The following is a 12,766-nucleotide window of genomic DNA, read 5'->3' as shown; positions in this document are numbered from 1 at the left end:
CCAGACACAAAATCCTGTCACATCCTGCAACCACAGTTCCTTTTCATCTTACATTGACAGCGTAGCTCACAACAGGATGATAGTATTTGTAGATAAGAAGGCATATAAAGCCCAAAGTATAGAAAAACTCAAAACACAGGAAACCTGAACTAGTCAAACATAAGCAATAGAAGAGAAAAAAAAAAAAAGTTTATGAACTAGTAAACATTCTTGTTTATTTTTTCTAATTACTACAGAGAAATTGAATGCTATTCACATTGAAGAATAAAACTATTTTACTTAACATGAAGTTACGTTATTTCTTGCCAGAGAAACAAGTATGACTGAGCAATAACTTGCAACAATTAATAACACTAGAAGAATAAACTTCTTCCAAGTGATACAGAATACCACTCTGTGTAACAATGTAAAATAATCAGACAAATAATCCTGTGGATTTACCATACCATTCGCCCATTGTGAGTATCTCTACTTCTACTGATGAAAAATAGATGTCAAGGTCATCGAAAAATTATTTTTATGTACTCGTTTTGCAGTACGTTGTGTTAGCTAAAGTACAAAAAATGGTATGAACCTATGTTCCATGTCCTGCTGTGGTAGGCGGACACTTTCTCAATATTTTACAAATGTTTAAGGCAAAATACATTTTTTTTCCCTTTTCAACCAGCAAGATTCTGCTTGATTATACTTGACACAAACATTACCAATTATTGTTTGGCTATTTTTACAGGCTTTGTTTAAAATAATGAGAGAAAACAAAAGAAAAAAAAAATAAAAGATTTTGCTTGGAGATTACTGAAGTACTATAGAGGGATTCCTGTTTCTCCACTTTGCCAGATACAGATTCCTGTCCTTAATAATAGATTCAGATAGGTGTTACCCCCCAAAAAAATGAAGTATATTCCCAGCATCTGGGCTATTAGTGCTGAACAGCACCAGGCAGAGTGCATCCCATTTGAACCACTTTCCTTTTGCCAGTGAAACACACATAACTAACTCACTGTTGAATATGAATGTCTACTGAATTGACTTAAATCTTAAAATGATTTATTCTAGACCTTTTTTTAATTTTCCAGTTTCTTCATAAATCTGCGATAATACATTCTGCAGGAAGAAAATGCAAAATACACTTTTAAAATCAAACTGTTTCTACATTATCCACTAGGCTAGATATTTTGTCAAAATATTGAGTGGGTTTTGCATGGAGCACTAACACACTTTGTGATAAACTCCAGAGATTTAAGCTTTGACCAAAAAGGCACTGAAACAGCCAACTATGCTGACTTATCTGAAGCAATATTTATATTAAGTGCTGAGATATATTTTATAATCATACACTGAGTCTCACCAAACACTTCAAAAAATATGATCACTGACTTAATACAATAGTAGAAATGGGAGGATCCTACGAGGAAATACCAGCACTTACCTCTTGATCACACATTGATGTAAAAGCAACTGTGTACTCTGCCAGGGTCACGTCATTCACAAAGTTTTTCACCTCTTCATCAAATTCAGAGGTAATAATTCCTCTCCTGTGCAATTCACTAAGCATCCTGGCAATGAAGCTGTTCCTTTCCTGGCACTTTTGGGTGAGGCAAGCCAGCTTAGCCTGTGTGGCATAAACAAATACACACTGATTTCGTGCCCTGTTTCAACTGCAATATTATATTTTGTATCTGATTTGCAATTTCACACATTTTGACCCAAAGCTATAGATTTCATTCCTATGTTCCTAGGCCATTAAGTTGCTCTGCACCCTGCAGTAACAATACATGTGCACAGGTAAACTGGAAAGAGAAATTCCCTTTCCACGCACAAGGTGACCCTTTTGACAGGCTGAGGAGCACCCACAGCAGTGATATCAGCAAGCCCTTTCCTGAAGCCCAGTAGCCAGCAGGTAAATTGGGACAGCTGCAGAAGGCAGGCAGAGGCACAGAAGGCAGCAAACAAAGGAATACACCTTTGTGTAGGTCCTGTGCTGGCTTTCAGGAAAATACAATACCTTCAGAGGAGCTAGTGTCAACTTCTCTTCAGACCTTCTCTTCTGAAGCTGTTTTTCCTGAAAGGTTGAAAAACATTCTGCATTAATTTATTTGAGTCATTTTAAAATACTGTAGCAGTTTTTTTGCTATTAGATTTACACCTGACTTTCAAGGTGCACACTTTGCATATTCGTGTGACCCTGTATCACAAACAAGATGGATAAGGGGCTGGTTGTACATGGATAGGCCCCAGCACACAAACACTGCCCCACTAGCATTAATGTATTACCAAATGCTTTTGGTTGAGTGGGGTTATTTCATCAAACTGCATCACATTAAAGACATGGTGTTCTTCTTTATGCCCTCATATTCCTATTTTCTCTGTGAGTCTCCTAAAACACTCTCTTGGAGAAAAGATTTTCCTTTTATTGTCTATATTATGTTTCAGAATGCAAGAAACAAGGAGGGATTTTCTGAATGTGTACTCCATGGCAGGCTCTGCAAAGTGAACATCGACAACTTTCTACTGACAAGATCAATGCATGTCCTCTATTAGGAGGTGAGCCAGATGACCTAGTCTATACCTTATGACTAAAATATTTATTATTAATAGGAAAATTGCTTTCTGATTACGCAGAAAAAAATACAGTATCCTGCCAAGGAAAATCAATTTCTGTTACAAATCAATATAGTATTATTTGGCAATAAAGTACAGATTACTTTGCATTCATTTTGCTTGACAATTTGTATTTCTATAAAGCTTACAGCAAGTATCCTATGTGCATCAAAAATAAAAATATCTCCTTTTATGAGAATTCAGTTATGCTGAAAGATGTCGCATAGTCCTCAGCTAATAAATTGTGGGCTTGGGCAGGAACATAGTAGATAGGACAAGAAAGACTAACACAGAGGGAACAAAGATAAAGCTGGCAATGGGTCCCTGCACTGGTGACATTAAATTCTTGATGAAGCATGGAGCAAAACACTTTGCCAATGCAACAGAACAACTACGAATTGCCAATTTATATGGATAACACATCTCACCCCGTATGCACCTGACATGCATCATCTATCGTTACAGACACCAGATACTAACAAAAAATTTCATTTTACCACCACTATTCTGCACCTCCTAAGGCATCCTAATCCATACCTGAGAGAAGCCACTAACCCTCTGTACAGGACTGGTTTAAGCAAATCACAGCACATGACAATGGTAGAGAAAAACAAACAAACAAACAAACACAAAAAAGCCCCAGAACCAATGATAACAATTAACAAGCAAAACCCCCAAAAAACTTAAAACTGTAGAACAGGTGGATTTACTGTGGAGGATGTAGGATGAAACTTGCACTCAGTAGGGAGAAGAAAATAACCTCTTGTATTTCAAAGAAATACAGTGCAAATGTGTAAAAATTGCTCATGTATGTGTACTTGTGTGTACATGGGGGCTCCCACCAGAATAACTATTTTAATTAATAAAAATACAAACCATATGCCAAACCGAAAATGTATTAGTGAAACTCTTACTGTGTAACTGCCACAGTTTATTGCTCTGTAAAGAATTTCAGCATCGCTTTGCATTATGCTATGGGGATTATAGCAGAGACTGGCAGCAACTTTTATTGTAGCTTACCATCTTTCCATAACACTGACCACCCAGGAAGTTTCCATCTTTTCCTTATTTGTCTAAAGTCAGGGGCACTTTTATATGCCTGCAAACCATTTAATTATCCTCAGACTCGTTCCCAAGAAAGAGGACTATTTTGGTTCTCTCATTTGAGAAGCAAGATGTGGAATCTGAAGTCTAAGCTCACATTTGTCCACCCACTTAAGCACACAGAAAACGGCTCCATTATACCTTTTCACATAGCTGAGCCTGAAGGAGTTCCACTTCATTCTGCAAGTCATGAAACTGATTTTGTAATGCGGTCTGGTCTCTGAGCTGGGCTTTCAAGGTCAGTACTTGCTGCCGTAATCGCTTATTGGCAATTTTGTTCTCCTCTATTTCCTGGCCATCTTTCACAGTGTACACAGGCTAAAGAGCAAATTTAAGCAGACTTTCAAATTAGATGTATAAAATAATTAAAATATTTTCAAGCCTAATTCACAAAACCTCTCAATCAATACATGTACCAAACTTGTACATTAAAAAAAAAAGGTGGATATAAAACATATTACTTCAAACATTCATAAACATATTAACACTAATATCTTATACTAATTTTAAAATGGCTTATGAGCAAGGAGTTCTCAGTCCCTCATGAGAACAAGTGTAGGGCTGGGATTTCACAACGCTCCTTCAAAGTAAGTATTGTATTATACCCATTACATATATGGGAAAACAGGGATGTGAACAGATTAAGTGACCAACCTATGGTCACACAGTAAGTAAGAATAGAACTCAAAAGTCCCCAGTCTCTTGCGCCAACTGCTACATAATACACCCCTTGTCTTTCCACATGTATTTATTTCAGTGAGCGAATTCTACTCTCCCAATTTTTGTTTTTCTTTTTTCTTTCTTTCTTTTTTTTTTTAAGATTACTAATAAAAACTAATCAGACTTAAAATAAAAATTTCAAACATATTTAAAAATAAAATATTTATCATATTAAAATGCAGGAACAGTGACATAAAACAAGTGGAAGGAGGAACTTCTGAACTTAGCTCCTCTTCCCCCACTCTCTGTTTTGTTTTAAATTTTGTGCAATATATTGACAGGATTAGTGAGAGCTTTAGACTGATGGTTAGCATCATAAGGTCAGCTCCTAGAAGTGGTATTATTGGATTAAACCAAAGTCTAAGAATAAAAGTGAAGAAAGTCTTGTGAAAAATATTTATGCTGTTACGAACTTATAGCTTAAAAAAAAAGAATCGATACACAGGGTCTAAAAAGATTAGACATTTCAGTGATAAAGCTAAAAATTCTAGTCAGATATATGATATACTGCAGAAAGACCATATAACCTATGCACAGCATTCAAGCAAGTCGTGCATGCTTTGTACCAAACTTATTGGCTCCCTCTTGTGTTAAGAGAGAAGAACAATAGCAATTGTTGGACGCATCAAGATTGATTAGATCACGTTTGCAATGATAAAATCCTGAGGATGAGTCTGAGACATGGTATTTTCCACATCTTCTTCTTTCTCACACAAAACATATGTGAAATAAAAAAATGGAAACACTCCCTGGCTGAAGATGCTTGGAGGAAAAAGTGGACAGAAATAATTTCAAGGCTAGCTGAAAAGTCTTTATGAAAGCTCCTTCCAGAAGATTATTCAATCGTTCATTATTATTTCATAAAACACTTCATTTTGGTGGAAAACATAAAAACTTTATCAAGACACAGAGCCACCTGAAAATTCAAAAATCTTTCACTTACAGAAAACCCAGAATTTCTGTGATATAGATACATTCCAGTGAGACTTTCTCTCCTTCATGTGAAAGGAAGATTTCCTGGATTTGGGGGATAAACACTTGAGGTGTCCACACCAGTTACAGACTTTGGCTCCTCATTAATCCACACCACTTGCTCACTTGCAGTGGAAGTTGCTCCACTAAATATTCAGCATCACAGCTTCATTTTGTGTGTCCGAATCTAGTACTCAGGGCAACAAAAAGCAAAGGCCAAATACTGGAACTACTGGAGACTTCTCCAACCACAGAAAAAGAAAGGCAGAGCAAAATGAAGGGAAACACCTTTCACTAAGGCCACCTGAAGATCCATGCCTTGGAAATGGACTCTGGCTAGAAAGAGGAGGACAAGAATTCTCCTCAAAACTGGAGATGTCACTAATGCCCATGCAGAGCCCAGACTACCCTGCAGAGAGATGGTCTACCTTGCATACTATCTGCTTACTTTCAAGTTTATAGCTGAAGTGGTTCTGGGTACTCTGTCCTTGCTTTATATCTATTGCCAAGAGAAATAATGGGTCTCTCTGCCTCCAAAACACTCTCTCCAAAAGGATAATCTCTTTTCCATTAATTTACATACGTACCATTAACTTGCAGTGCTGCTTTACAAGCATTCTGTCCCCAGCTTCTTTTTTAAGATGGTCTAATTCTGAGAGAACTTGTGACAAATGAGTTTTGATTTCTTCATATCTAGTTTCAGCAAAACCAAGTTCTATGTACCATTTCTGAGCCTAATGGGAAGAATACAAATACAAAATTACTGAGCGTAATTAGCCTAGCAGTAGCACAATTTCTCAATACCACCTTACAACTATTGACTTGAGTCTCATCTCCATCCACATGACAAGTTCTAAATTGTTGTAAATTGATGAAAATAAGTGGAACTACACAATACACTATAATTTTATTATAAGAAATGAATAAGACTTTTAAAGTAAGTCCTATAGAAACATATCCAACTAGAGCTATGCAGAAAAATAGATGAATTTTTAAACTGATTTCTAAATTTGAAGGTATCTTGAGTGTTCTGAATAAAGCTAAAAAAAGCAGTGGTGAATGCACTCACAATTTCACTATTTTCTTTGAAAGCCCTCAGAGCAAATGGAAAATAAGATGTTGTCAACTAGGGAAAAAGAAGTCTTCCTGAGAAATGTCAAAAATGAAAAATGCAGAGGAGGGAAAAAGAACCCTTCATATGTTCACCGTTATATTTCTTCTAGGACACATTTTCTGTACTTACACACAGCACCACAATAAACAGACAGTAGATCAGCTGGTTGCCTGACCTCAAACTCCTTCCCTCATATGAGAGATCATTGCTTCTCCCTTCTGAAAGCAAAGGCTTCATGTTCCTATGAGGAAACTGGGGATGTAGCTGTGACATACAACTTCCTTGTAACACCCAAAAGGTAATTGAAGGACCCAAGTTATTAAGATTAAAAAAATAATACTAACAAAAAATCAAATTATCTCTTTCATGTCAATATATCAGGGTCAGAAGTCCTTACCTAACAACCATCCAAACACTCATCCAAATCCACTCCTCCATTCCAGTTGCCACACCTAAAATCTCCGAAGTCCTACAAAGCAACTGTCAAAGAACAATCATTTTGGCACCCACCATGTATAATCCTACTGCTCTTTTACACACTCAACACACTTGTCATTGCTAGTGACAGAGTCTGGGTGGTGTTTGTTATTGAATGAAACAGCCCCACAATTACATGCCTGCCATAAAGGCAATATGTTCTCCTTGGATAAGCATAGAGTGGAGATTGCTCAATAAAATATAGGAATGCAAAAACTAATGCATCTAGAAAGGTAAAACACTGAAAGCTTCCTTGGTGTTAAAACCACAGACTTTATACAGGCTCAGAACTGGACATCCAAACAATTCTCCACATAGGTGGTGTTGGACTTCATGTTAACTACACAGATATTGAGATACAGGGCAGTGTGCAAGCTCTGCACCGTCACTGGATATAGCAAGATCCATTGACAGTGTCAAATTGTACATTATTTTTCCTTTCATTCAAAAACTACTACTGTATTCAGATTTGCCTTAATCTTCCTGCTTATACAGCCTTCTACTCCTTATTCCTAGTGATCGGGAGGGAAGCAACCTGCTCAGAGATGGCTGCAATCATTTTTCTGTCTTTACTAAGCACTCAACATCTGTCAAAGTGTGCTGGAGCAATGCAGCTTCTCCTGAAGTTTTGGCCAACCACAAATGACTGCACAATTTATCACTTAACTGAAAGATCACAGAGATACATTTTGGTTCTGCAGATCAGCAACTTCCCTGTTTTGTAAATGTGTTAAATCCTGGCGGAAAGAAGAATAGCCACATAAGAAAAGAAGAAATAAAACAGATTTGCTCCTTAGAGCTACATCAGAGTAGGAGATTACCTCTTTTTTTGATTTTTCTAATTCCTTTTGCTGTAGTTTTAGTTCTTCTTTTGCCTTCTCAACTTGCTTTTTCATCACACTGTAGCTTTCAAATGTGCTGCCCTAGATAGAAAACAGAAAGACGTGACTCCACTCACCCATATAAAATGGCAGACTGTTTTTTACAGAACAATCTATGGATTCATTCTATCTGAATTACTAACAGCATTTGCATAAAATTGAGATATTAGAGGTAAATCTTTCCTGGTTGATTATTCTCAACAAGAAAACAGTAATTCCTGTAGAAATTCACCATGGTGTAAGATTAATGACTGCAGAGGGAAAACATGGGGAAGAAATCCATTATAAATAAAGGCCCTGTCTTTAGGCGTGTGTTTCATAAAAATCAAAACAGTAAAAAAACCCCACCTTATTAGAATAGAAGTTACTAAGTGAACATGTGAATGCTTTTCAATAATGTGATTGTTTCACAACCCTGAATACTTCACCATTATAACAGAAGCTCATGGAAATTAATTTGCTCTACCAGAAGCTTTTGCTTTTGCAAGAACACAAATAACCAAAAAAAATGACCAAACAATGTATTCCTTTAAGTATTATTTTTTAACTTTGTAGCTTGCTGTAACATTTTAAAATTCTCTAAAGTGACTTTCAGAAAAAAAAAACTCCCTGATATTTTGCCTTCTATTTCAAAGTCAACTTTAGCACGTCAGATGTCCAGTACATGGGAGGTTACAACATTTTCTATAGTACGAAGTTAATTTAGCTTTATCTTCCAAACGACATTTATATCTCCCCCTTTCTTTAGAAGATCTCAGATGATAACATTCCTCATTGTTGTTATTTACCTCTTTTCCAGCGAAACAGTTTGAGGGGTCTATAATTAGCACTCCTTCAGTCTGAGTTATACCACATGCTGTTTCAACTTTCATTGGCTTCAGACCATGTCGCTGACTTCCTTCTTTTACTTTTACTATCTTTTCTTTCATCCCCAAACTTTTATGTTTTCTCAGCTCTTCATAGGTGAAACCCAAAGAAGATACTAATTCTTTCAATTTGCTATTTTCTAAAAGGAAGTTTGCATTTGCTTTCTGAAATTCACCAAGCTGTTCTGATGTTTCTTTCCTGACCCTGTCTATTTCTCTTTTCATTACACACTTTTCTTCCTGTAAATCAGAAATAGTTTGAAAACTACTGGTTTTGCACTCTTGAAGTTCTGAAACCAAAGTCCTGTATTTGTCTTGTTCACGCTTTACCTCTGCCAAACATCCCAATAATGTTTCTTTTTCACCTTCTAAAAGATATATCCTTCGTAAATTTCCATCTCTCTCTTGTAATAATTCATTATATTTAGCCACATAGTTCTCTTTGTCTTGTAATAATTGAGCTATTTCTTTGAAGCATTTGCTTCTTTCTTCCTTCAGGTCAGAAAGTAGCTGGAAATACCTCATTTTCCTTCCATCTAGGGATAAAACACTCCTGGAAAGTGTATTTGATGCAATTGTCAGTGACTTTTTTTCAGAATTCTTACTTTTCTCTTCCAGACATAAGAAGTTCTTGAAGAAGGTTTCAACAAAAAATGTTCCTGGGATCATGATGTTTTCTTCTGATGAGTTATTGTAACATTCACCAGTAACTTCTTTCTGATTAAGTAAGTTTTGGAATGAAACAATGTTAGCTTCCTCTACTGCTAAAATACATTGAAAATATGCATCCACCTCCTCTTCCAGTGCATGCACCATCTGAGCATATCTCTCATTCTCCTGTTGTAATACACAGACTTTTGTTGAGTAATTTTTTTTCTCTTGCATCAGTAGAAATATCCTCTGAGAACACAGAGCCACCATTTTTTCCAGTGCACATATTTTCACATTAGGGTCATTGCCAGCTTCCAGTGGTGACAGATGACACAAACACTCATAAAAATTGCTCCCTGGCAGGAACAGTTTGCTTAAACACACAGCCCTCTCCTGCACAGGACACAATATATTGAGTGGATACTTCTCTTCCTGTGACCAAAGAAAATTCTGAGAGCGTGCATATTGCATGTTTTCAGCAGCTATTTTTTGACATGAGGAATTGTTCTCATTTGGCTCACATAGTTTCAGGGTCTGGTCTTTCTTTTCTTTCAAGCCAATATTACTGGAAGCGTTTGTTTGGTGAGTTGGTTTCTGAGATTGTTCTCGGTTCTCCAATTTTATTATGTCTTCTCTATTATATACCCTATTCGTATCAGAGATGCAGACTTCTGAGAGGTTTCCTTGTTTATCTATTAGTTCAGTGTTCCCTTCAAAATGCTTCTTAAAGTCTTTAAAATAAACAAATAAATTTTGAACATCCTGTGGAATACTTGGGCTGTCTTTGTCTTCCATTCCTGGCTTCCCAGGCTTGATTAATTCAGTTCTATTTAAAACTTTAGAACTCTCTTCAGGAACACGGGTCACCTGTTGCAGTTGGGCTTTCTGTATTTCCTCTCCTTCAGCTTTCCATCTAAAGACTTTTTGGTGATACTTTCCATCATTAATAACTTCATCCAAAGATTTATTTCCACTTAAGCTTTTTGGCAGAATTTGCTTGTTTTCCCAAAGTTTTTCCATGTGGTATTTTTCTAGAGACACTGTGAAAATTTCAGTCAGAATGTAAGGCATCTTTCCACAAAATTGTGCAGAGGTTTTGCCAGAAAATCCTCTTTCTGCAACAAAGCAGAAGCCATCAGAGCACAGACTGGTATTTGCCCCACAGAAATACAAACTTCTCACTTTCTTCATAGTGGTGACAGCTGATACGTGGTAATTTTCAGGTTCTAACAGAGTAAGTTGGAGCTTCTTCCTCATCAAAGCTTCAACCACAGAAACAGGGAACATCTTTGCTGGCAGAATTAGACCTTGTTCTTTCAAGAGAGAAAAGTTTTCTTCACCTTTGGTTTCCTTACTTGTCTCACCATTAGTTAACTTCTCAGAACAAGGGGGAAATAGTCCTGCTACACAATAACTTGGGGTACATCTGAACAAAGTGAAACTGTCTTCTAGAGCACCTGCCCTCTTTGTTCCAAGAGTGACCTGGTAACAGCAAAAAAGAAACGTTTCAAACTGAAAAATATAAGATAAGACATATCATTCTGTGTTGATAATCATAATTATTTTTCACTTCATGCCTAAAATATTTGATTACAGATAGATGAGAAAATATTTCCAGAGAGAGTTTTAAAATTATTTAAAGATTTGTAATGAGCAATGATACAAATGAGGTTCAAATAAGTAAATAATTTTCTTAGTGCACACCTGTATTAATCTTGAATAACATTTTTAGTAGCTACAATTTAAAGCTACTTTTATATTAATCTTTAAATAAACCAACTCTTCATTTTATCTCAAGATCCACAGACTCCCTGTGCACAAAGCAGCAAGAATAGTGGTAACTTTTCTTCTCACCTGCTCAGTCTCAGCTAGTCCAATGACTTTTGCAAAGGCACTGGAATTGTGTTCCAAAACTGGCAGAAGTTCTTCTGGTAGCTCCTGCATCTGCTTTAGCTCATCACAGCTAGATCCTGGTGTTTCTGTTATGGTAAAACACTGGACAAATGTAATGTCACTCTCAGATAGCTACATGAAAAACAAACCCAAAAACATCTAACCAGATGTTTTGAACAGAAAAACATTTTAGTGAGAGTATGCTCAAACTACCTTCTCTACCAGAGAAGCATACTTCATCAATGATGCAGAGCATGGCATTAAACAAGAAAACAAACTTCATAAGAAAACATAAATAGTTAGCTCTAAAATAAGGCATATTTGGGATCCCCCCAAAAGTTCTCAAAACATTTAAAAATGGAAAATACATCTCATTACAGTGCATAGATGAAAACTTATGGGTTAGACTTATGGCTTAAAATTATTCAATGCAAGCTTGCATTTGCATACATTGAAATTTGCTATAAAATTACCATTAATTTACGTTGGAAGAATTTACCTGATACAATTTGTCAAGATCGGAGGTTTCATGGGTTTTGGTCTGAAAAGCAAATCTAGCTGCTGCACCGCATTCCCTAACACCTCAGTGAGGACATGAGAAGTATCTCCTAATTTCTCATCTTTGTAGCTTCTTGGAAGTTCTGGGATTTCTTGAGAAAGTTTATATCTAAATGCTAGTATCATACTAGCAAATACTAGTAAATGGTTATTTTTTCAACTTCCCAAGATACAGACTCTAGATTAGGAGGTTTTTAGAAGGTATTAGACCTTTAAAGTCATGCACATCACACAAATGAAATCACCTTTACTTTTATTGCACAGACAAAAAAGTAAAAATTTCAGTTTGTTTTCATACCAAACTCTTTAGCACGTAGCAGCACAACTGGAGTTTGAGTAACTCTGCTTTTGAGTGAATCCATGACTGCTTCCCATTTCAGATTTGGAATGTCATCTTGAATTAAATCTCCATTCTTAATGGGAGAAGGAAAAAAAATACAAATAGACACGGTGTTTAGGATATGAAAAACAGGCACATAAATTTCCTATTTTACATTCAAAAGACCCATTATCTCATTATAGTTGCTATTATTTCATACATTTTTCTTGTTCCAACATTTTCTAGTAAATATCATGGTTTTAAACTTTCCCCTAATGTTTCCTTCATACATTACAAAGACTTAAGGAAGAAAATCTGAGTAAGAAGCATGTTATATGTCAGATCACAGCTGGAACACTATCAAAATAGAGAGTAAATTATATGCTCACAAACAAAGACAAAAGAAAGTTCAATCAAGTGGGGAATTAGACTAATATTTCAGTGCACAGCTACAAAGACAACTGTTCCTAGGTTGGAAAACTCAATGTAGAGTAATAAGTCCAAATAAAACTTTATTTCCCATGGATAATTTAATGGTAAATTATATATTCTGTTCTCGACGTTTGACTCCCTGATCGAATTTGGAAATTGTGACAATTTCTGGTGCAAA

The 12,766-nt window shown here is 36.1% G+C and overlaps 1 protein-coding gene across 5 annotated transcripts in view; it reads right to left on the bottom strand.

Moving 5' to 3' along the window:
• The window catches only part of C4H4orf50 (chromosome 4 C4orf50 homolog), an 81,360-nt gene that overhangs the window by 58,277 nt on the left and 10,317 nt on the right, over nt 1-12,766 (bottom strand). For all 5 annotated transcript variants that reach the window (XR_010472115.1, XR_010472116.1, XR_002412016.2 and 2 more), the window contains exons 5-12: nt 12,136-12,250; nt 11,241-11,365; nt 8,658-10,868; nt 7,810-7,911; nt 5,985-6,131; nt 3,847-4,023; nt 2,006-2,062; nt 1,430-1,612 (exon numbers count right to left, since the gene is read on the bottom strand). Coding sequence is in view for 1 of the 5 variants with exons in the window: in XM_021286162.2 (XP_021141837.2) it covers nt 1,430-1,612; nt 2,006-2,062; nt 3,847-4,023; nt 5,985-6,131; nt 7,810-7,911; nt 8,658-10,868; nt 11,241-11,365; nt 12,136-12,250 (3,117 nt within the window). In the remaining 4 variants the exon portion in view is untranslated. The remainder of the gene's footprint in view (nt 1-1,429; nt 1,613-2,005; nt 2,063-3,846; nt 4,024-5,984; nt 6,132-7,809; nt 7,912-8,657; nt 10,869-11,240; nt 11,366-12,135; nt 12,251-12,766) is intronic.

This window comes from Columba livia, chromosome 4 (genome assembly GCF_036013475.1).
Source record: "Columba livia isolate bColLiv1 breed racing homer chromosome 4, bColLiv1.pat.W.v2, whole genome shotgun sequence".
NCBI classification, from domain to species: Eukaryota; Metazoa; Chordata; class Aves; order Columbiformes; family Columbidae; genus Columba; species Columba livia.
This window is presented reverse-complemented; position numbering and strand designations above follow the sequence as displayed.